Raw genomic sequence first — 25,436 nt, 5'->3', positions numbered from 1 at the left:
AAGTGACTTAACAGCTTGGCACACCTTGGTAATATTTTCCCCTGTTTGAGATTTTATTGTTAGTACACAACTTTGTTATGTTAAAGATTACAGTTCAACGCCTGCAATACGTGAATTTATTCAACCTTATTCAAGAGGTCATTTTAGAGGCAGTAGTTTGTATTGGGGTACAGCATGAAGGTGTTTCAGTTATTTTGAGAGTTGTTGCTGACATAACTGTGAATGGTAATAACTCATAACTAACTAGGTCTGAGAAAGACAAAAATGAATAACTGTTCTGTCTTTTCATGGACAAATCCTAATGAACATTGTATATTCATGACATGAAATAGTATCAAAGACTTTGAACTGGAATGTTTAAATCACAATGTCCAGCTCACTATATTTGATTGCTTAAGGCAATATCCCCAACAGTGCACACTTCACCATCAAGCTGTCTGCCACTTCAGATAACAACCACCTCATCACCATCACAGAAATGTGATGCAATATCTCTTCAGTCACTCTCACTGCCACTCTCTGAATTCACAAACCAGTTATCATGTCCCATGTCCTCCACAAAGCACAGACCTGAAATCAAACCACAAAATGCACACACATCAAATAAATGTAGCTGGACAGACACAACAATACCTCACAGTATATTCAAATATCAGATTTCTGCAACATTACCATTTGGTGTTTTGTCTTCATCCTCCTCAAAGTGCTCCATATCATATTTGACAAAAATACTCTATGAAAAGAAATCATTTTTAAAATTCACTTATTTTACAATTGATATGAAGAGCATCGGTCTTTCCTGTTGTTTATTTAAAACAAAAAATACTTCAGTACCTTATTGTTGAGGAGTCTCTCCCAGTGTCCCTGCTGCTGTTTGACCAGTTTTAGAACTGGTTCATTAGACTTCATTGCCCAGCTGCAACAGTCAGCAGCGATATTCTGGTGTAGCTCCAGGTCGGCTCTGTAGTACTTACCATTCACTGTGCCACTAAATCCAACAAAGAGACTGTATTAATACACTGAATATGGAGTTTTCTGCTTTCTCCCCACAACAATGCAAGCAGACGTTTAATTTCCATGTTAAGTGTCATATCCTCAGATAATGTCAGGTCATTCAGCTACGAAGCTTGTCTGTCAGAAGATGACAGATCTGAGGCCATCACCACACTCTAATGTGGCATCCATTATTTGCTTTTGGTTTTAGCTCACTTCTTTTAAAATATATTAGTTGGTGCGTTTTATCTGTTAAAAGCACTTTACAGATTTACATCTTGATTTACACACAGAAAAGTGTAATTTATAACAATGTCATGACATATTAATGATAAAGAATTTTACTTAGAAGGTAAAATAACTGTTGAATCTATGCAAAGATTCAACTGTTTAAAATTAATGGTGGTGTAACAGAACATGAGCAGAAAAACAAATCAGCACACATTTGTTTCTACATGACCTGAACTGTACTTCAGCTTATGTCTTTTTAATGTATACTAGGTGGTCCTAAGCGAAGGGTCAGACAAAGCGTGGTTCATAAGATCCTGAATGATAAATACAAACGAGAGTCAGTGTACCCGGCCCAGAGGGCTACCGGGGCCCCACCCTGGAGCCAGGCCTGGGGTTGGGGCTCGTGGGCGAGCGCCTGGTTGCCGGGCCTTTGCCCAGGAGGCCGAGCCCGAACTGGTTACATGGACTCGCCTCCCCCTGTCCAAGAAGGGTCTGGCGCAGTGTGGAATGGGCACCAGCCCAAGGTGGGGGCCTTGGCGGTCTGATCCTCGGTTATGGAAACTGGCTTTTGGAACATGGAATGTCACTTGGGGCTGTTGTCTGGAGGTGGAAGGAATACTTTGAGGAGATCCTCAATCCCACTAATATGTATTCCTTAGGGTAAACAGAGCCAGAGGGCCTGGGGTTGGGCTGTCCAATCTCTTGGGCAGAAGTCGCTTAGGGGGTAAATGGTAAATGGTCTCAAAGGTACTCAAAGCGCTTTAACAGTCAGAGACACATCCACCCATTCGCTCACACAAGCACACACACATTCACACACCAGTGCCAGTTGCACTGGGAGCAACTGGGTTCAGTGTCTTGCTCAAGGACACTTCGGCATATGGCACATATGCAACCGTTAACCCTTCAGTTCATGGACAACCCGCTCTACCTACTGAGCCATAGCTTAACTAGTTCCAGAGAGAACCAGGAGAGGATGAGATCCGCTCTAGGTATCTCAAGGCTCTGGATGTTGTAGGGCTGTCTTGGTTGACATACCTCTGCAACATGGCACAGACATCGGGGGCAGTGCCTCTGGAGTGACAGACCAGGGTGGTGGTTCCCATCTTTAAAAAGGGGACCAGAGGGTGTGTTGCAACTATAGGGGGATCACACTCCTCAGCCTCCCCTGGAAAGACTACACCGGTGCTGGAAAAGAGGGTCCAATCAATAGACCTCAGATCGAGAAGGAACAATGCGGTTTTCACCCCGGGTGTGGAACCATGGACCAACTCTTTACCTTTGCTAGGGTGCTGGAGGGGAAATGGGAGTTTTCCCAACCAGTCCACGTATGTTTTGTGGATTTGGAGAAGGTCTACGACAGTGTCCCCGGGGGCATCCTGTGGGGGGTAGTCCGGGAGTATGGGGTGGATGGCCCCTTGCTAAGGGCCATTCAGTCCCTGTACCAAAGGAGCGCGAGTTCGGTCCATGTAGTCGGGTGTAAGTTGGACTTGTTTCCAGAGAGGGTTGGACTCCACCAGGTCTTTGTCAGGGTTAGGGTCAGCGGTTCTGTTCATAACTTTTATGGACAGAATTTCTAGGCGCAGCCAGGGGTGGAGGGTGTCAAGTTTGGTGATCAGAGGATCTTGTCCCTGCTTTTTGCGGATGATGTGGTCCTCTTAGCTTCATTGAACTGCGACCTCCAGCTCTTGCTGGGGCGGTTCACAGCTGAGTGTGAAGCGGCTGGGATGAAGATCAGCATGCTTACTCTGGGTTGGGGAGGAAGTCCTGCCTCAAGTGGAGGAGGTCAAGTTCCTCGGGCTCTTGTTCACGAGTAAGGGTAGAATGGAGCGGGAGATCGACAGATGGATCGGAGCGCCGTCTGCAGTGCTGCGGGTGCTTAACCGGTCTGTCGTGGTTAAGAAAGAGCTAAGCAGAAAGACGAAGCTCTCAATTTACCGGTTGGCCTATGTTCCAACCCTCAGCTATGATCAAAATGAGTGGAGGAAATGAGTTTCCTCCATATGGTTGGGGTGCTCAGCCTTAGAGGTAGGGTAAGAAGCTCGGACACTCGGGAGGAGCTCAGAGTAGAACGGCTGCTCCTCCACGTCGAGAGGAGCCAGTTGAGGTGGTTCGGGCATCTGGCCAGGACACGTCCCGGACGCCTCCCTTTAGTGTTCCAGGCATGTCCCACCAGTAGGAGGCCTCGGGGTCGCCCCAGGACACGATGGACGGATTACATCCCCTGTCTGGCCTGGGAGCACCTGGGGATTCCTTCAGAGGAGCTGGTGGAAGTGGCTGGCGAGAGGGCCATCCGGACCTCCCTCCTGAAGCTGTTGCCACTGCGACCCGGACTCGGATGAGCGGACGAGACTGTAATACATTATTACCCCTCACCTCACCCTCCTTCTCCAAGCATATAAGAGCCTCCAAGTATGTGAAAGAAGCCTGTTTGTTCTGGACTACTGTAGAAACACAGTGGATTCTCTATGTAGATATGAAGGGCTCATTCCAAGGTAATGAAATACAATAGTATAAAATTGATAATACAGCAATGAAGACTAAATTTTATTAAATACCTGCTGAAACACTGTATAAAACCCTAAATGGCACACACTGGTCCATTAAGATGTCAACAACAGAAGGGACAAAAAAGAAAGTTGTATTCCAAAAATTCTGCTTATGTACAGTACATGTAATTCACACACAGGCTGGCCTTGCTAAACATGTACCCACTACCTCCAGTGTAAAGTGCACTGGACAAGAAGCTCCACTGAATGTTAGATGAAGTGTGAACCAAGTGAGTGACCATTGGTGGTCGGGTTCTGACAGACCTGTAAACAACTCTGTCAGGGTAGAAATCACAGCGCTGACTCTCCGGGTTTATAAGCTTCACTGTTAATATTGCAGAGTCAGGGGTCTGATACCATCGGATTTCAGGGTGGAACCTGAAAGACAACCAGTAATAAAACACATCAATGCGAAGACGACAACATAAAGTGAAATTTCACTTTTACATGCTTGAACATCCCTATGGATTGCAGAGGGTGAGAGTACTTACAAACTTCCCTAAAATGTTTAAACAAATAAGTTTCAAATCTTACAGAATTATTTGTAGGACTGAAATCTTTTAAGTCATCTTCTACCTTTTTGGCCAATCCCTGGAGTCTGTTTCATTTGTGCTGATGACTTGCTGGCTGTTGCTTTCACCATCTTCAGGTAAGCCTGTGTACACAAACGCACACAATTTACCACATTAATACCACCACCAGTTTCAGAAAAGAACATCCTATTTTTTTCACTAGCATTTTCCAAAACTAACTGCAAGGCTTTTTTAAGTAAATTACCAAATGTAATCCTGAACACCATTCTTGCAGCTCTTATTTCGTGTGTATTGACAACCATCTATAAGGACGTCTAAAACCATATACATAACATACACAAACACTAATTTCACAGTTGTTCATATGTAATAATCTACATGCAGGGCAGGGCATTAACTTTTTGGGGTCCTTCCCCGACTTATCCAAGTGGGAGGACGGTGCTTTTTTCATTTTCCTGCAAATGCTGAATACAGAAAACTGAAAGCTTCCAAAATGAGAAGCTGTTTTAATAATAATAAATCCATTTTAAATAATTTATTATGAATTTTATCATTTTTATTCACATTTGAGCTATTACTTCACTGTTTCTTTTTCTTTGGTTCTGAAGTATATAGCTCCTAATGCTAGTTAGTGTCACTGGTACGCTGCAAGTCAGTACGCTGTATAACATTAACTCTTCCTAGAGCACACCCAGTCAAATGACTCCCTGTAGTGTTGGTCTATAATCCTTACTGAAGTTCGGATAGTACAATGTTAAAACTTGAAGATGCTGCAAAGACATTTATTTTACCATTTTTGCAGGCAGCCAAGCTGGTTGTTGGGTAAACCTCTTCTCCATCTCTATCCCTGTATATGTAAAAAGCATAATTTTTCTGTTTAGATCAGCAACTCAGGGACTTAAAGACTTATGTGTGAGAAGATTTTTTTCCCAATAACTTTACTGTCTTACTGTGGAGTTGTACTGTCCATACATTATCAGGTTTATTTTGTAAAAGACACCTTGTTCTCATTTTGCTCTACATAAGTTAAACTATCTTTTCTTTCTGTTACTGACTCCATTGTAATAAGACACACAATGTTACATTTTTTGATTTCAATGTCACAAAGTAAAAGTGTGTTTTCATTAATGACATCAACCTGTCCATAGGTTCATCCGACTTCATATCAGCAGGTTGAGGAGTTCTCTGTCCATTGTCTGTCTGGTTATCCAGCTGGGAATTTGGATCACAAACTGGGACATGGTAGAGTTCAGGCTCTGGTGATGCTTGTACCACAGAGTGGCTTGTTGAAGATATTTTACTGAGAGGATCACATGACCCAAGGTGAAGAAGGTCCGTAGCAGCAGGCTCCTTACACTCAGCATCTCTGAAGGCTTCAGCCAGGACTCCTTCCTCAGCTTTGATCTTGACCTCCAGAGACAACAAACCATCCTCCAGCCTGCAAATGGCAACAAAAATGTGGCAATTCAATCTTATTTCAGTAGTGGCAGGTATATAAGGGCATATTCTCTCCACTTATATTACAGGGATCATTTTGTCAGTTGTGTCCTTACTCAGATCTGAGACCTGTCTCCTTGTTGCTGTCAGCCAGACTCTCTTGGCACATAGTCCTCAGCAGGTTCAGATGCTCTGGGTTGCCAACTCCCATCCCTGTTTTCAGGATCTCAGACTGGACACTGTACTCATTGATTTGAGTTTTCATACCAGGCACCTTGGTGATCCGGATCTTGGGTGAAAAAGACAAAAGCATGCTTTCATCAACCTGTTCCTAAGTCATAGTGTTGAATTATGGCAAGGTGTTTTTGGACATTATGTCTCTGTAAAGCTGACCTTTGATCATTTGAATATAAAATGTCATAATTTATCATCCTATTACACATTTGCATCAAGCTTTGTCATAATTATTGCCCTTTGGCCACAGAGTGCTCTGGGAGCTGCGGTGACCTTGACATTATTGAGTTCAATAAAGTTTTTGCCACATAGAACAACACCGGGATCAAAAAATGGACCAAAAGAACCCAAAATAGTTAAAGAGTTCAGAGAGGAGACACTCATTATATAATGTTCCTTTTGACTTGAAGTAAAAAGTTGAGTATCTATCCATAAATCGTTACCCATTAGTTATATACATTATTTGAACATACCATAGGATCAAGAAAAACTGTGTTTCCTAGACTGAGAACTGCTCTGGCATGATGCTGCAGACCTTGGATCTTCTGGCAGATTGCTCTGGTGACCTGAAACACCAAAAGTGTGTAATTACATGGCGACCACAACTTGCTGTTTTATGAATAGTGAATACAATGGCCACAGGTTCTCAATTTTTGTAACTAAATTTTGGTTTTCCTGCTGAAACGGCCATTCTGCCCAAATACACAACTACTTTTGAACTGTCACAATAGTATATTTGAAATACATTTAACAGTTGATGAAGACGCAACTTTTTTTATTTTGAGTGCCAGGTCCAGATGTTTCTCAATAGAAGACTGTATTTTAACAAGATGGTCAATGATATTTACTTCTCATGGCAGTGGTCATAATGCTGTGACTGATGTGTGTATACACTCTGACAAAGTCATTTTTTTTAAAAAGGTATATCATTTTTAGCAAATCATATGAGCAAATGGAATGACAACACCTATAGTGACTGTAATAACTCAAATATGTGGCGTGTGTGGACAGTATGTGATTGCAAAGTGTCAAGAAAGAGAGAAAACCTTGGGGTGCCAGTTGGTCTCAGCATCAACTGGCTTGACGTGACAGACAATGAACTCCACAGCCTGGGCGGGCAGAGAGTGAAACTGCTCTGGCAGATGAAGGATCTGGTGGGATTTGACTTCAACCTCCTTTCCCACATCAATGAACCGCACAAGGACGCCAAAAAACAGATGGTCACCTGCATTCAGTACAGACAGGATCCTCACCCTGCCAAGGAAAACACGGTTACATTACATACAGGGGTAACTTAGATGTCACAAAGCTCTCATTTGGTTTTGTTGTTGTACAAGACTCCACTTGCAGGAGCAGTGAATTTCTCATTGAGATAAATAAGGTATCTATCTAGTTATTTTTTATTAGGGTTTTCCAACATTAACTCTTTATGGGGCATCCCTGTGCCTCTCAATGAGGTTTAGAAGCATGTGATTTTCGTTCAGTCAATCAGAGAACAGCAAGGAAATATTCTATGGTCAAATCAGGGGTAATGTGGACTGCTAGGTCCACCTGTATCCACCTAGCATCCTAATGTTGTCTAATGTGATAATGATTACAAGTGCCTGAATCAGCACTTAAGTTTTAATGGTCTAAATTTGTTTAGCACTTAAGGGCAAGGAACCACATATGATAAATTCATTAATCTTTATTTTCTCCATTAAAAAAAAAAACTGATATTGCACTTCTTTTCATATTTATTTACAGTACATGTAGGATAGCATGGACTAATGAGGGCCTTCCAAGGCTGTAAGGTTAATGTCAAACCTGTGATAAACTTCATCTTCCTGCACGGCATATAAGCCCCCTTCCAACAGCTCCTTGGCTCCCTTTTTCACGTCAGCATAGTAAGAAGCCATTTTAGAAGCCATCGTGTTAAAATCATCATTCTCCTTTCTGCTGATTCGACCGTAGAAAACTGAAGCAGTCTTAATGTAGAGAGGTAAAGCCTGGGAGACAAGATACAACAAGATACAGAATTACCAGAGTGCTCATGTATGTAAGGACGCAAAGATACAAGGCGCCCTGTTGTTCAGTGTTATGTATGAAGCTGTGTTAGAGAAATCTAGAGGGAATATTTAATATTCAATTTTACAACATATTAAACAGTTTCACAAGTATGATGTTGTAGAAATAACCTTATTTGGACAAATGAACATCCATCAGCATTGGATGTGGTGAAATTTGGCCTGGTACTTTCAGGAGCTTTGAAATGAGGTGGCATTGCACCATTAATATTGGTTCTTCTCTATATCAAGCTTGAATAAATACCACTGTGTGAGGATCTGGGTTAGAGATCGACCAATATATCGGACAGCCAATAAATTGGGTCGATATTTGCATTTTTTACTGGTATCAGCATCGGTAAAAAAAAAAATCCATATCGCTAAATCTCTAATCTGGGATTCCTGATTGAGAAAATTATTTTTTTTATACATTTCTGCACAATGCAGGGCAAAGGATGGGCTGTCTCTAGATCTGTGTCACCTACTTCATTGTGTTATATTATTATTAGTTATTGTGGACCCACATAAGTGCATGTAAGTCCTTTGAATGAACAACTGTCACATTTTCGCTGAAAGTGTCACAACGGTCAAGCAGGCAGGTTACTGCTCTTGGCCATTATTTAACCAGCATTGAATGTGTCTCCCTACATGTACAATACGCAGAGCACCATGCACCATGCCAGATCTCTGGCATGTGGTCTTGGAAAGCTTGGTTGAGATCCAGCTGCAGCTGATGCTGCATTCAAGACAAAAATGAGCTGCGTTGTCAAATTCAGAAATTCCTGTTTCCAAAACAAAAAAAATTGCTGCTGCACATATTTTATTGTTCAGCAAACACTGACCATATAGCAAACTTGTTTTTTCTCCTCCGAGTTAACCTGTAACATGAACGCTATGATGTTGGAAGTCTGAAATTTCAGAGTTGGAATTTAGAATTGCTGAGTTTTCATGAAGGTATCATCTAAGCTTGTGTTTTTTTTTTTTCATCAAAGTCACTGTTGTCTGAAAGATTAAAGATTACAGTAAATTTATGAGGCTAGGAGAATGTATAAAAAGAATGTAAAATAGTAAAAATAACTAATAAATGTTCGGATCAATTTTGCAATTTAGAGTTAAAATATGATCTATAGTTGTTTTTGTATAAATTGAAACTGAACTGGTTAAATTGCTAAACTAAACTTTGACTAGTTTAGAATGAAAAGCTCGCACAGAGAGACATGTCCCAATATGCTCACTTCTATGACTCCAGATGCAGGTAGCTCAGACTGATCCAGCTGGGAGTTGAACCTGTGACGGTCAGGACACACAGCACTGTCTCTGTAAAAGGGAACAACACACCATCATGTTAGGTTGCTCATTTTCACACACAAAGTTTACCTCAACCTTTTACACAGAGGGGCTCCTCCTCTCAGTAAAAAAGTGTTCATGGGAGTAATGAGCAGCTAATGTAAAGTTCATTCTCTTCTAGCTCTCTTATTTTCATTAAGTATGTTCAGTCTCCTGTCAGAAAAGCTGCTACTGTTTGGCATTTCAGCTGTTCAGATTTCAGTTAGAAATTCATATGGGTATTTCCAAATATTAACATGTGCCTACCATATAACAAGTAATTTACACATAAAAGCCCAGATACTGAATAGATGAACAGGTATCCAGATCACATCACATAACAGAAAAATAAAAACAAAACACAAGGCATGTTATATATTATTTGAAGAAGAGGTAAAATAGACCTGCACACTCCAAAACTCTTCAGGTAGCTGCAGAGATTGCGGTCTGTCTTTTGGTCTTCCCGTGCAATGTGCACACCCTGGGCGAAGGACAGTAGCTCCGATGGAAGCGGGGCGTTGGTTCGTCCCAGGTAGCGCAGAACCCCAACTACATGGCGGGCATTCTTCTCCGAGATCAGCAGCACTGACCTGGTGACATGAGGGCTGCTCTCTGCTTCCTCCTTGAGCCAAACCTCAGAGACCAAATCACAAAGAAACTCATCCAGAGAACCTTGTAGCTGCAAACAAGAAGCTGGACCAATGTCTATGCATAAACTCACGCAGGTGTTTATAAGAACACAATTATAATGAAGCAAAGGTGTCCCTTAGCACTCTTTTAAAAAAAAAAAAATAAAATGAAATAATATAATAAGACATATAGTGGTGTGTAAAAGTATCTGCCCCTCTTCCTGATTTTTTGCATGTTTGCCACTGTTGTCACGATGTTTCAGAACAAACTAATTAGTGAAAGATAACACAAGTAAACACAGAATGCAGTTTTGAAATAAAGATTTTTATTATCGAGAGAAAATAAAATCCAACCCTACATGAGCCTGTGTGGAAAAGTGATTGTCCCTTAAACCTAATAACTGGTTGGGCCAGCCTGAGCAGCAAAAACTGCAATAACTTGCAAGAAGTCTTTTACGGAGCTGTGGAAGAATGGTATGTGGGAGAATTTTGGCCCACTCATCTTTGAAGAATTGTTGTAACTCAACCACACTGGAGGGTTTTTGAGCCATTATTTCCCTTTATCACAGCAAGTCTTCCAGGTCCTAAAGCAGCAAAACAGCCCCAGACCGTCACACTACCACCACGGGATTTTACTGTTGTATGATGATTGTAAAAGGTGGTATTATTTTTTACACCAGATGTAATGGGACACACACCTTCCAAAAAGTTCAACTTCTGTCTCATCAGTCCACAGAGTATTTTCAAGTCTCAAGGATCATCAAGATGTTTCTTGAAAGTTAGCTCAGCAGTGGTTTTGGTCTTGAACTTTTTAGCCCAGTTTCTTTGTTATGGTGGAGTCATGAACACTGACCTTAACTGAGGCTAGTGAGGCCTGCAGTTCTTTGGATGTTGTTGTGAGGTCTTTTGTTGCCTCTTGGATGAGTCGTCGCTGAGCTCTTGGGGTAATTTTGGTCGGTCGGTCACTCCTGGGAAGGGTCGCCACTGTTCCATGTTTTCACAATTTGTGGATAACCACTCTCACTGGGGTTCATTGGAGTCCCGAAGCTTCAGAAATGACTTTATAACCTTTTTCAGACTGGTAGAACTCACTCTCTTTCTCATTTTGTCCTGAATTTCTTTGGATCTCAGCAAAAACCTTTTGGTCTACTTCACTTTGTCAGGCAGGTCCTATTGAAGTGATTTGTTGATTGAGAACAGGTGTGGCAGTAATCAGGCCTGGGTGTGGCTACAGAAACTGAACTCAGGTGTGATAGACCACCGCTAAGTTATGTTTTAAGGGCCATGTACGTTTGGATTTTCTTCGCTTAATAATGAAAACCTTCATTTAAAAACTGCATTGTGTGTTTACTTTTGTTTTTCTTGTCTTATATTTAAATTTCTTTGATGATCTAAAACATTTTGGCATGACAAACATGCAAAATAAGAAATGAGAAAGGGGACAAACACATTTCACACCACTGTACGTACGTCTTGGTGGCAAGAATTGAAAAGGATGTTGAAAACATCTGTTTGAGATTCTGCTACATGTTGACATAACAGACACTGATGCTGCTATTCCCTGTTCTAAAACATCCCAAAGAAGTTCTACTGGACACAGATCTGGTGACTGTGGAGGCCAAACTCATTGTCATGTGACAATTGCTTTGCTACATTGCCTTGGTAAACTATGCACCTGCAAGTTACTGTTATCGGCTGAGAAGAGAGGAACTTAATTTATCGTCTGTCTTGTTTCCCATAGAATTAACAACATATCAACATGTATAGCTTTTGAGAAGTTCAGTTTTTCATAGTGGCACAGCATTGTCTTTCAGTCAGCTTCAACCTATCTGGCCTTTCTGCTGCTAATCTCTCTCATTACCAAAACTATTCCATTTTTTTATGTGAAGATATCAGAAGTTTGATTCTTCCCTGACTGAGACAAAAGCAAAGTCACTGAGATCACCTTTTTCCACATTCAGGTGTTTGACATAGTCAACAAGCGTAATTTTTTCTGCTACATTGGTGGCCATTTAAATTATTGCATGCATAAAGAGGTGTTATTAATAAAATACTTCATGAGAGTATCCAGGACAAGACAAGTAATTTCTCCCATCTGTGTCGTTGTTCTTACTCGTTTTGAGAGATTTCTGAAGTTTTCAGCCATGCAGAAGAGACGGCTGCCAAACAGTTTGGGTGAAGAGGGAAAACTGTAGTGGACAACACACGTTGCATCTCTGATGTCCAGTCCCTTCAGACACTTGTTGGTGGTCACTAGAGTTCAAAGATCAAGCTATGAGAACGATAGATCGAAGCATGTGTTCCAGTGAATGGCTGTAAATGCCGTCACTCTTGATAATGTTTTACAAACAGAAGTAACTTGTAGAGAAATTTACCCAGAATAACGTGAGTGCCAGGGCCGATGTTTTTCCTCCACTGCTGGATGACAAAGTCAAACTGGTGTGTTATCCCCTCGTGGGTCTTGAGGCAGAATGCTGATTTGTTGCTCACAGCCTAATGGACCGACAAAGTTAGGGTGGAAGACTAAGATGTCAACTACAAACCTGTAAATTATGTCTCTGCATGTCTCTGCACTGTGTGCTGACACACTGGCCTTTTTTCAGTACTCACACCCTGAAAACACACAAACAAAGTTGTGTGCTACCGACTGCACCTACATAAGATCAGGTAAAGGAAACCGGCACATGCTTCACGGGAAAAAAGGTTCCTTCGATATATAGCCAATAACCTAACACACCTCCACATGTCTGACTAATGTTTTGACAAGTAACTTTGTGAATCCTGCTCACTTCACACTTCATGGACTAAGAGTCCACTTCTACCGAACAGTGAAACTTCATCTGGCCCTTGACCATCATTTAAGCAGCCCATCGTTATGGAGATATGACAGTTCTCAGCAAAAGGATATGGAGGATAAATTATTATTAGGATGACACAGTATTTACCATTACTGTAATGACTTGAGAGAACCACTTCTCAACATTTGTGTGTTGGTAATTTTTGACAGAAGAGTTACATTGTCAATTTTGTGATTTAGGCATCTCACATTCAAATTACAGTTATTAAAATAATGCGATTTGTATGTATAAATGAAGAAGTCACCTTGAACACGTCTTCAACTTCCTGAACAGAGTCTACCACAACCAGAGTCTTTTGGCCAACGTCAGGGTTGAAATCCAACGTACCCAACAACACTGAGATCTTACTGCTTTCAAAAGTCATGAGGATGATCTGCAGGGAAAGAAAAATTACTGAAAAACCAGGCTAGAATGTATCACAGTTACAGTCTGTTTTACGAAAAGATATACAATTATATATTTTATATATAAAAAAAGTATATTTGGATATCACATATAGTAACTTATTATACTTGTTATACTTGTTTAATAATAATTATTAAATTAGCAAATATTTAATCTAATTTAATTTTATAACTGTTTTCAAGATAATATTTTAATACATAGGAAAAGACTGACCTGCTGAACATTGCCATAGAGAGCAGCTTCCTCAGGGATAGTAATGACAATGCAGGAGTACGGCATGTGATTGGCTAGCAAACCCTCCATGTGATTGGTCCATTTTTTCGCCATAACAACTAACTGCTGAGGACAAGAAGCTTTGTCCTCACTGGAGGTCACTTTCTTAAAATGCTGCAAGATGGTTTCCATCTGAAAAGAGAACATTCACCAGGAAACAATTGAACAGTCTGTATTTTCTGTCAGAGGGAAGGTGCTAGCCAGTATTAAAAGAGTTTAAAAAATGAGCCGTCACCTGGTCTGGAGCGAGAGTAAAAAGCTTGTCAGCCTCATCTAGTAACAGGTGGTACAGTCGCAGGAACAAGAAGCAGTGGCATGACAGCAGTCGGACCAGAGTGAAAGGAGTGGTCAGCAGCAGGAGGCCTGGTGGAAACATTTGGAAATAAAAAACACAAAACTACTGAATATTATTAATACAGGGTTGTTGAGTATGTATCCATTGAAACAGCTACAGTTACATTAATATTCTTAGATCCTTGTATCCCTAAGATGCAATTTCTTTAATCTTTCTTTAAAATGTTAATGCAGTTAACTGAGTGTAAAAGGGAATATTTACTAAGAGTTACTAAAAGAGAGATAAGAGCTTGTGTAAGAAAACAAATAGGAAATTAGGCACTGGATCCTCACTAGCACTGCTCTGCTGAGACTTAGTGATAGCTGCCCTCGTTGACCAGAGACTGACGAACACATGCTAGTCTCTGTATTTAATGCAGTGAGTCATCCACAAATGCTTCAGCATGTTGGTGTTGGTCCACCGTCTGGACTGGGATGTAAAGATTCGGCACAAAAAGTATCGATAAGGGGAATCAATAAGCATGAGGGCTTAAAGAACTTTTATCGATGCCCATCCCTAATTGAGAGGTTGAAAATTTTCCTCAGTTTGGGTCGTGTCTCGTCATTAAGAGGTGGTAGTGGATCCTGAAGCCAGACCAGTTGAGAAAGTTTGCAGTAGTAGTAGATATGACATAGACATGATAGAATGTACTTTGCTCACAGTTTTTTGGGATCTTGACACTTTTGGCCTCGTCTTTGCCAGTGCCCAGTAGCACAACAACAGGGTGCAGAATATGGGCAACTTTGCTCTCCTCCAGGAGCTCATAGACCACCTGGACCTTCTCCCAGCCTGGACAGAGCACCACCGCTATTGGCTGGACACAAACACATTGTCATGAAGTGTCAGTTCCAAAAGTGGTCATGTTTAACATTAGATTTGGAGGTGCATGGAGCCTGTACTGACCCCTGAGCTGGAGGTGAGGGAGGAGAAGATGGAGTTGAGCAGAATGTGAGTGAGAAATGGGGTGAGATAAGTGAGCGGCTGGTCGGCGTTGTGGGAGACTGTGATAGTGTTGCATCCTCGAGCCACTGCTGGCCAGCTGTACTGGTCAGCTGGAGACAACGTGCTGTATTGCTTCCTCCGCAACCCCTGGAGACAAATTGGTCAGTATGTTAAACTCAGATGAATTGTTATTTTGTGAATAAAAACAGTCCCAGTATTGTTGCCTTGCTTCTGCCCTAGTTAATGCCAACCTTTTGCTAGTTTTTGTGTAACTGTTGATTGTGGTAGAAGCTCTAGATCCTTTCTACAATCATCATGTTTGTCTGTAGTCACTACAGCTTTCCTTTGGCTAACTGGTTTTAAATTCCCTATGTCACTATTTGAAGTAGCTTCTCAGTTCTTCTGCTGCAATATCATAAAATACATTAAATACACAGCTACATGCACAACCATTTTTTATTCTGATACAGGTTTGATTCTTTGCAAGGCAAACAAAGTGTTTCAGCAAAGATGAGTGTCGCTGAAATAGTTTATCTGGAACTTAAATATTCCAAAACACAGTTGCATCTTTTATTCAAAGTCAAGTCTTTTAAATATTTTGAAAGGGTTATGTATGTTTTTTTTCCTCATCTCATCTCAACTATAATACTTCCCATATGTTGCTGCTAGGCAGGCCTCTCTGAGGCTTCCAGTTGGTGCAGAAAGCTGTAATTCCTCTTTAACTTCTAGGCCTGAGCCCTAAGGCCCATATTCACACAAGATTCTGTGGGAATAAACTTGCAGTTCTGTTCTGTCAGAAAACTTGGATGAGAACTATTGTGAGATTACCAGGTATATGATCTATATGTTTTACAACATCATCATCAATGTTTGAAAAAAACAAAAAACAACAGTGACCATATAACTACGGAGATTTAATTAAATCCTTTGTGACTCACACTGTGACAGAGCCTAAGTACACTTTCATTTAGTTAAGGACTTACAAATTATTTGCACAGCCTAACCCAAGCCACAGAATCATTTAAGTTCAGGTCTTTTACTCTTCAGAACTATGAAACTGCAACTGATACACTGAAACCATTTTCACAACATATTTTTTGTATTAATTATTCTGTCCTCTTTTCATTTCACAGTGACAAAAAACTTAGAGCACTTTTTTTTTTTATTACCAAACGTAAAGTATCTGTGATGGGGGCATCATCCAGGTTGTTACAGGGTTCAACTGGGAGTGCAGAGTGAACCAGAATCCCATTCCTCCTTTCATTACTGGGAATAACCTGGAAACAATCCAAAGACATGCTGAGACTGAGATAATGTTTTCCTTGTACTTCTGTTTGGTTGAAATGATTGATACATCAGCTTGGTAAATTCAAATATAGCCCCTATATTCCTCCTACTAGTGTTTGATTTACTGTTGAGTCATTGCAACAAGAACCATAAACCTTCAGGTAACAACTCAGAGCAATACATTTTGTTTTTAAAGTTTAGTATTAACTGAGGAAACTTACCCAATCATCTGCGGTGTCAGGATCATGGTGAGGAGGCTCTGGGTTCAACCACTCCAAAAGGCTGGAAACAGTCAAGAATATAACATTATAACTTAAATCTGGATATCAGACTACTGTGAATTTTTTTTTTAATTTTATGTGCTTTTCCCAATGTGAGAAAATACAATTAAGGGATGCCACTGGCCTCATGCATCCAAGAAAAAGCACAGCTGTGTTTGTACATTAATATGTATTTAACATAGGGCTGGGTATACTAATATTTTTTCCATATTGATGTTAATTTTTAATATACTGGCATACCGGTGTATTTGATTACAAAGCCACAAGATACTGTTTCAGATCGGACCATTTTCAATGTAGCGCTTCTTAACATGCATGGTACGACTACATCACAGCACAGCAAGTGGTGGTGAAGGTGGAAATGCCAAAAAAGGTGCCGTTGTTTTGTTTTGTTTTTTTTAGGGTGACCACACATCCCAGATTTCTGGGGACAATCCCTATTTTGGATGACCTGGATGGATACACTCATACATGTTTGCCTGTTAAAGAATTTCCCTCTGAGCTGCAGCTCACCGTGAACAGGCCCATTCCTCTTCAGTCCTCCTCTTCCCATCTACTTCTGCTGGTCCTGACTGTTGTGATCTACTTAAATGGCTGGAAAAAAAAAAAAAAAAAAAAAAAGGCAACATTTACTTTACACCCGGTATGCAGGAAAAAAGTTTTCTCCAGCGGAATTTATATTGCTTCATTGTCAACAGATGTTCTCAGTTAGATGGAAGGACATGGCTCATGTGTCTCTGGTCTCTCTTAGGTCCACACTGGATGAGCCTAACTTGTTTCTGGGTTTCTTACCTTTCAATAACTATTACTATTGCAACCTGTATTCATCTACACTGTACTTTTGTAGAGTGACATTTTTAGTGAGTGAAATGTTTAGTGACGCATTGGACTAACTGTTCCTTATTTTATTTTGTATTTAATTTGCCAACCACCAAAATCAATGTAGTTAAAACTGTTACTGAAAAATATGTAGCCTGTATTAATCCATCTGTTTCTGTAGGTTTTTGTCTGTTATTCCTGCATTCATCCAATCTACCGAATAAAAACTAAATTCAGTCCTTGGTCATAACCGTACTGCACTTCAAACACAAAACTACTGTGAAAAACTGATAAATCAACCTCTTTATCCACTAGGAAATACTACACATTACAGCACCTTTTCATGTTATTCAGCTGGATTGGTTGTAGACTGCCTCTTTACTTTACCAATAAACTGCTATTAATGCAGAGCACTGTACCTTGATTCTTCATCTGCCAGACAGTTAACACTCACAAGCAGATCTTCAGCGCCACTTTTTTGAGTGCTGCAAAGAAAAGAATAGTAAAATGTACATTAACAAGATGTATGTACATTTACACTGAGAAGTGTGGAGTCTACTAACTTCAGTGGAATAATGGTGACATTTTTCCAAACAATATTTTAGCACAGTATAAGAACAATCATAAGTGAAAACCATATTGTACTATGTTTCTGAAGACATTTTGGTGACATACAGTTCTTGTTCTGGACAAGGAACATTGGCAGTAACAGGCATCTCTTCAGATGGACAGTCATTCTGCTCTTCATTCTGATCAACCTGGAAGAAAAACAAACTAAGCAACCTTTTGGTTCAGGACTTCACACACCACGTTGAGTAGATCAGTATGAACCTAGCATTTAGAATCATGAGGATATAAGGCAGCTGTAAAGTGTACCAAAGAGTTGCAAAGAATGCTGCTGCTCTACTAGAGAATCATTGAAATGTACTCACATGGGGAGCTCCAGGTTGGTAGATGCGGTCAGGATTCAGAAACTTCAGGAACCTGTTGAAAAGGCAGATGCTATGTCAATAACAACCTGTCACATACGTTGGTGTGAAATCGTATACGTTTTTAGACACTGTATTTTGTAGGCTTCGTAGGCTCTCACTTTAACAGATTAAGGCTTTTGGTGAGAGCTGCAGCCAGAGACGTGTCAGTGTCCTCTGATGTGTCACCGCAATATCAGAGCAGGTCAGTCAAATACTCTATACTCTGAACTAAGTAAGTAAGTACTTACCTCTCTGCAGCAGTGTCCAAACCATTCATCGATTGGCTGCTTGGAAACAATTGTGCTTCTGGGACCTTTGACCTACAGTCACCCTCAGAGGTCACAAGCTCAGGTTGTTGGCTCTAGAACGGCAGAGAAGTCAGTGATCAACACGTGTGGATATTTACTGGGGTACTAAGAATAAAAATAAGTAAAGATGCAAACCTTTGGATGAGTGTCACCTTTCAGCCAATCAACTCCTTCTGATGCAGTGGGAAACTGTGACGTCACTGAGGGTAAAGCCAGATCGGAATCAGTGGGCACCACTGTAAAATGAACAAATCTGTCTCACTTCATGTTAAAGCCCTGGGACATTATAAAATATACGTCTGCTCAGAGTTAATTAGGGATTAACTGTTGAATCATAAACTTGAAATTATCTTTAAAGGCTTATATTCAAGTAAATTGTTTTAATGTACTGGGCAAGTAGTAGAGTCTTAAATCAAACAATTAAATACACAGGACTCTAAGAAGCCAGCTCACCAGGTGGTGCTTTCAGCATGTTAGGGGACAGGGACCCAATCTGGTTTAAGATGTTGAACATGATAGGACATCGGTCTCCCTCATCCATGCCAGCACTCTCAGTAGAGCCTCTATCATAATATGCAAACTTCTTAGCCACCATGTCATCGTTCACGCAGATCTGGGAATAAAAATAGTCAAATCCAGGTCATTAGTTTTTCTGACCATAAACTCAAATGACATTTCACTTATATCTGTAAAAACCTTTTTAATAATAATAAATGTTTAAGATTCAAAGTTCACCTTGATGTTGCCTATGGTCACATAGAGCTCAATGGAGGTGGAGTCTGACTCAGATTCAAGCAGCACAGCCTCTGTCTGAGTCGAAGCTTTGAGATGTAAAGATAGAAACTTTCATCAAGTGATTTCAATGGGGTTTATAAGTTCATTGAATCAAACACTGCTTTTAACATGTAAAATCATTTAACATTGAAACCTAGAATGTAAGAAAGGAATTTAATACATAATGATGTCACAGAGACACTCACTTTTGACATTTTCAATGTAAAATGTCACCACTTGATCATTTAATCCCATTTGACCAGAGGTCTTCAACGTTTTTCAGGCCAGGGACCCCAAACTGATGGAGAGATTAAGTAGGGCCCCCCTACCTACTATATGTGTTCTATACTAAACTCAGCCTAGTGGTATTTATAAATATACATTACCTTTATCATTTCACATTCAATAATAAGCTATTCAAATATGTGCAACAGTAGTAGTAGTAAATATTGTGTCTGGGATTTCACTTGGGGACTAAATAGGCTCTAGGCCAATTGCGGAGGACCTGGCAGAGTTGCAGCCTCGTGATTGGCTCAGCAGCGATAGGTGCAGGTCCTACTGTATACAGGAGGCTTAGATTGACAGGTCTCGGCTAGTGAGCTGTGAGTCAATCAAATCGCTCACCTTGCAGAAGTTTGTGCAGGTAGAGTGTGGCAGAGCTGTCCCACTGACTGGATGGACTGAAGAAAAAAGAAAAACACACTGAGCTGAAGCTGAATCTAAGGTCACAAATCAGACATAAACTTACTTCACCACACAGAGGAAATGTGAGCAAAGAAGGACAGAAAAGCAGAAGGTGCTACCCACACAACACAGACTCTACTCCATATTTTATATTTTGAGTTCTCTTACATGAGCTCTGCCTTCTCCATGCATACAGACACTCGCAGAGTTGTTGGTTTGATCCCTGCTAATCGGAATTTCCTCACCCAAAAAGGGAGCTGCAGAAATTCAGGCATTGCCATTTGGATTCTTGTTAGAGAAAGACCAGAAAAGGGAAGTTAAACATCAATGACAAATGATACAGGCCTGACACAAACCAAACAACCTCGCCACTAGATGGCACAAAATCTTACACACTGCTTTACTCTGCATATTTCCCAAGCTTTTGAGAGGCTTAAATAGATAAGGGATGAAACGGCCGAAAACTTATGTACGAGTTCTGAGTTCAGCTTTAGATGCTGCATCTATGCCTTTTTATGGAAGGAGTAAACATTCTGTATATTTGTATACCGTATTTCCTCAAATAATAACTGGTAATCAATTAAACGGTGGGTGCTCAATAATGACCGGCAGCATGGTAGGCAAACGCTAAGGCCCAAAATACAGGCTGGGGAAAAATGTGGTCCTCGTCATATGGTGGCCCGCTATAGTCCATTTAGCCCCAGCATATTCTTGTAATGAACTGGAAATAGTTTTACATGTCTCAGTTAACTATAAATAACATTGTGTGTGCTATGGTCAAAGTAAAACTTATCTCTGATGATATTTAGTTGTGTCTCAGTCAGGCATGTGTACATCACTGCTGTTATCACATATCATGCTCACACCCCTCATAGTCACACAAAATACTGTGGCATCCATGTCAGTTAACCATAATGTAAATGTCAGCCTCTTTCAATTCAATTTAATTATTGAAGAAGACACTGTGGTTGTTGTTGGATAAGTTATTCCTAAAATTTTGACAAATTAAGTCCTGAACTGAAGGTTTTTTGTTTAATGTTAGGTGAATACGTTTGAGTTTTTAATTTATATGTTAAAGGAGAAATGGTCAATTATAAATACACCTCTAATACAAGACTGCTTTGAAAGCTTTGGTCACATGAAATAGTTTTTTTTTTTTTTTTTGCCATCATGTTAATATGGAAGTGGTCTCGTGTTGCAGACAACTGATGCGGATGCTGAGGACTTACTGGTCTGAGAGTATGAGGACTCTTTCTCCGTGGTCAACCAGGAGACACCGGACTTTACAGGACACAGAGTCTGTGATGATGGACTCCACCACAGCCCGGCACCATGTCTTCATCACCGACCAGTACACCATACACACCTCAGAGCAAACACAGAAATACGTACATTCAATCCAGGTGTCACAAGAACAAATCTATTTGAACAGATGAGGAGAACGTTACCTGTCCTTCCTTTAATGACTTGGGCTTCAGCTTGTCCAAGTTAAGAGTGACATCTTGGTAGAAGAGGTTGATTTGAGTCTGCAGATTGTTGTAATGTTCTGCACTCTCAGTGTTACCACTGGGGCTGCGAATGACCCGACCCCAGAGGCAAGAAGGGTGCTCAACCTGAGAAACCAGAAGAAATGTACGAAGTCCAGTTTCAAGCAAACCACCATCTGCTCTCATTACTCCCTCTCCAACATTGCAGCTTACTTACAAGTAGGTAAATGTGTATTTAAGAAACTACACAATGCTGCAATTACCTAACATATATCTAAATCATTTGAGTTCTCAAAAAACATTAGTAAATATGTTGAGGGAGAGCGAGAAGACACTTCAATCTGATACACAATTAACAGCGCTTCTGATATAATTTGCCTAGATAGATGTACATGTTACACTGCTGGCAGAAATGTGAATGAAGTCAACTCTAAGCCCATGCATGATGATAAAAAAATAACACAATATAAAAAATATCACAACCCACTGATGGGGGAAAAAAAAAAAGTTTCCTTTAATTTACACAGCTGAAACGGATTCAGTTTCTTAGAGAAACTTTCCACAGAAAGAAAAACTGCTTTCCCCCAATGAGAGGGAAAAGGTGTAATGGGTATGCTTAAAAATACAAAAACTGCTCTGAACAATATTGTAAATATGGCTGCTACTAAAACACTGAACCTGTTTAAGACTTTATCGGGGCAACATTTAAAATAATAAAACCAAAAACCATTCATTTCCCGCTTCAAATCAATTTTAGATTGAGATTTCAGACTATACACTCGTGATCAAGCTGAAGGAAATTAATTTTATCAACATTAATTTGTTCAATATTCTGTTATGTAATTTTTTAATTTTCTTCAAATACTTTTTCCGCTCAATTTCTGACAGAAAATATTTTAAAATCGCAATATTGTCAAAGTAGTGTTACAATAACAAGTCATCATACACATTCCAAATAACTTTTATTGTGGGGCAGCTGTTACACTTAATTTCATCTGAATTCTAAATGAGAATATTAAATAAAAACATGAACCAAAAATGATCACTGCATTATAAATGAACTAGCCTAATCATTTAAGCAAGTCTGGCCAATCTTCATGTAAATTCACAGACAAACCGCTTAACCCTTTACGGGGAAAGGAACCATATTTGGTAACTTCAGCACATTTTAAATTGCATCTCTGTGCCTCTCAGTGAGGTCCACCTCTGCATGGAGCATAACTGATTTATTAGGTACCATGAATTAGTGTCCTGAAGTATTTCAATGACTTCAAGGGTTAAGTAATAATTCACCAAAGATGCTAAAGTTTGGTTTATCAGTTGAAATTATCTCAACGTCTGATTAACCTGGAAACACATTCGAGTGATATGGCGGTGCTTAACGTTAAAACGAACCGTTTAGGGATACGTTTTGACAATTATTGCACTTATTTGAATTTTTTAAAAACTTTTTAGTTAGGTTGTATTGCCTTCTTGCGGATGTAGGTGTCTGAAAAGGCAGGTCTTTGAGGAACTTGAATAACTCGGGAAAGAAAATTAGCTCCTAAAAAATGGGTTTTGATGGCGACGCTCGTGGTCAATTAAGCTAATCTATCTAATCTTCCAGCACTGACAATTTAACAAACCGTGGTCTCTTACCTTCAAAACCGATATTTTCAGCATTTTTTGGGTTCCTCGGTTCGCGGTCTTAAAACACAAAGCAGACATAGCAAAAAACAGACACTGCACGGCTGTTATTACCGATTTGGGTCCAAATCGACTCAAATCTATCTTTCGTACTTGAAACGGAGCCGCGTATGCTAGCTAGCTGCTCGGCTCATTGCCAGTTCACTCAAAACTAACACTAAACAAATGCCTACACAAAGAGAACTTTGACAGGGTTTATTTCATGCAACTTCTACCACGGTTTTACCGCGAACTTTAAAACGTAAAACATACCTGTTTAAGAGCTTCAAGGGTCACAGTCGACCACCTCGCTGTTTGACAAAAAAGGGAGGGCTGGTGTAATTCTGGTTGTAACCGCTAGAAGCCACTGTGGAGACAACGGTCAACTTCCAGTGAAAGGGCAGAGACGGAAAAACGAAATAACTGTTTAAAAAGACTCCATTTGATTCAAAACGCTGCAGCAAGAGCACTGACAGGAATTAGCAAGAGAGATCATATTACTCCAGTTTTAGCTTCTCTTCATTGGCTCCCTATAAAATCTAGAATTGAATTTAAAATCCTCCTTCTTACTACAAGGCCCTGAAAGGCCTAGCTCCATCATATCTGAAAGACCTCATGGTACCATACTGTCCCAACAGATCACTACGATCTCTAAATGCAGGTCTGCTTGTGGTTCCTAGAGTTTCTAAAAGTAGAATGGGAGGTAGAGCCTTCAGGTATCAGGCTCCTCTCCTGTGGAACCAGCTCCCAGTTTGGGTTTGGGAGGCAGACACCGTCTCTACATTTAAGGTCAGGCTTAAGACTTTCCTTTTTGACAAAGCTTATAGTTAGAGCTGGACTTAACCATCCCTTAATTATGCTGCTATAGGATAGGCCTAGGATGCTGGGGGACGATGCACCGAGGACATGTCCTCTCCTCTCTCTTCTCTGGCTCCTGTCCTCTAATATCTTATCATTTGTTTTCTATTACTAACCGCTGTCTCCCTCTCTACCCTCCCCTCCCTTCCAACTTCTTGTGAGGATCTCTGGCCACGAGTGCTGCTTATCTGACCTGTGGAGCTCCATAAACTACATTTGCCCCAGTCTTCATGGCCTCCTCCAGTTGTCCACTCCTACCTAGATGAACAATTCACCAACCTGCCAACTCCTATACTCTCAAACTGTTACATAAGATCATCAGCTCTCTGTCTTCTCTGTTTCTAACCGGCTGACCTTCAGCAGATGGGTCCCTCTATATGAGCTGGGTTCTGCTCAAGGTTTCTTCCTGATAAAAGGGAGTTGTTTCTTGCCAACGTTGCCCTCATTCTTGCTCTGGAGGTTGCAGGCCGGTTTTTGTAAACTGTCTTGAGACAATTTGTATTGTTATTGGCTCTGTATAAATAAACTGAATTGAATGTTTTGCTGGAAAACTTTTGGACCTGACATTCATGTGGATGAATGTGGCACAATCAGTGCCGATTGCACTGTCGTCCATCTCCACACAAGGCACTTTAGCTAGAAAAGATACTGTAAGGTGAAACACCAGATTGCTATGCAGTCAGAGAATCCTTGGTTATATTTATCTCATCTCATCTTCTACTACCACTTAATCGTCACTAGGGTCGCAGGGGTTGCTGGCGCCCATACCAGCTCTTAACAAACAACCATTCACACCCGGAGTACCCGAAGAAAACCCACGCAGACACAGGGAGAACATGTAAACTCCACCCCAACCTTCTCACTGGGAGGCATCAGTGCTAACCACCGAGCCACTGTGCTGCCCTTTATTCAACAGATTCAATTAAATGTTATCAATTTTTCATTGATAGTAATCCATATGTAATCAATATTCAATGTCAAAAACAATCAACCTTAATAATGACTTGCTGTTTAATAATGCTTCAAGTAATTATGTTTTATAGACACAGAAATTGTCCAAATTTAAGAAGTAGAATCTAAACTTTCAAAGAAACAGTAAAAATCTACAGTAGCTGACCATAGTTTCTTTACAAGTACATCTTTTAAACAAATATATTGTTCTAAAAAAGTTTAGTGCGAGTTAAACTCTCATTGCGATGTTGAGGGAGTAGTGTGTTCTGTCTTTGACCATTAGAGATCAAAGGAAGAGGACCAAAGCCAAGTAAAATCAGAGGCAGCTGTTTATTTAGATGGCTGCTGTGGCTGCAGGTGTTTAAGCTTAGGAACATTGCTGGCTGACATACAGGTGCTGGCCAGTAAATTAGAATATCATCAAAAACTTGATTTATCTCAGTAATTCCATTCAAAAAGTGAAATTTGTACATTATATTCATGCAATGCACACATACCGATGTATTTCCAATGTTTATTTCTTTTAATTTTGATATTTATAAGTGACAACTAATGAAAACTC

General features: G+C 40.3%; 1 protein-coding gene across 4 annotated transcripts; it reads right to left on the bottom strand.

The window, feature by feature from the left end:
* Positions 1-102: 102 nt before the first annotated feature.
* Positions 103-23,442, bottom strand: tdrd12 (tudor domain containing 12). Of its 4 annotated transcripts, none has more exons than XM_047595430.1 (36): positions 23,339-23,442; positions 23,039-23,086; positions 21,362-21,526; positions 21,143-21,279; positions 20,082-20,201; positions 19,854-19,909; positions 19,191-19,276; positions 18,909-19,068; positions 18,591-18,691; positions 18,396-18,508; positions 18,109-18,160; positions 17,852-17,934; positions 17,596-17,661; positions 16,871-16,951; positions 16,298-16,358; positions 15,959-16,066; positions 14,751-14,936; positions 14,508-14,661; positions 13,749-13,876; positions 13,454-13,645; positions 13,080-13,208; positions 12,353-12,470; positions 12,091-12,230; positions 9,753-9,982; positions 9,258-9,339; positions 7,784-7,965; positions 7,024-7,231; positions 6,451-6,543; positions 5,860-6,032; positions 5,445-5,744; positions 5,098-5,153; positions 4,350-4,428; positions 4,038-4,151; positions 835-988; positions 673-733; positions 103-570 (listed from the first exon to the last, which is right to left on the bottom strand). In XM_047595430.1, exons 2-36 carry the CDS (start codon positions 23,060-23,062, stop codon positions 497-499), a joined length of 4,266 nt encoding a protein of 1,421 aa, XP_047451386.1. In that variant the 5' UTR covers positions 23,063-23,086; positions 23,339-23,442; the 3' UTR covers positions 103-496. The 4 variants fall into 4 exon arrangements, with proteins under 4 accessions (XP_047451386.1, XP_047451384.1, XP_047451383.1 ...); XM_047595428.1 differs by having other exon boundaries at positions 23,039-23,122; positions 23,339-23,412; XM_047595427.1 differs by lacking the exon at positions 23,339-23,442 and having other exon boundaries at positions 23,039-23,294.
* Positions 23,443-25,436: the final 1,994 nt, after the last annotated feature.

The sequence above is a fragment of the Mugil cephalus genome, chromosome 10, assembly GCF_022458985.1.
Source record: "Mugil cephalus isolate CIBA_MC_2020 chromosome 10, CIBA_Mcephalus_1.1, whole genome shotgun sequence".
Taxonomy (NCBI): domain Eukaryota; kingdom Metazoa; phylum Chordata; class Actinopteri; order Mugiliformes; family Mugilidae; genus Mugil; species Mugil cephalus.
Note: the sequence above shows the minus strand (reverse complement) of the source record. Positions and strands in the feature narration are given on the sequence as shown.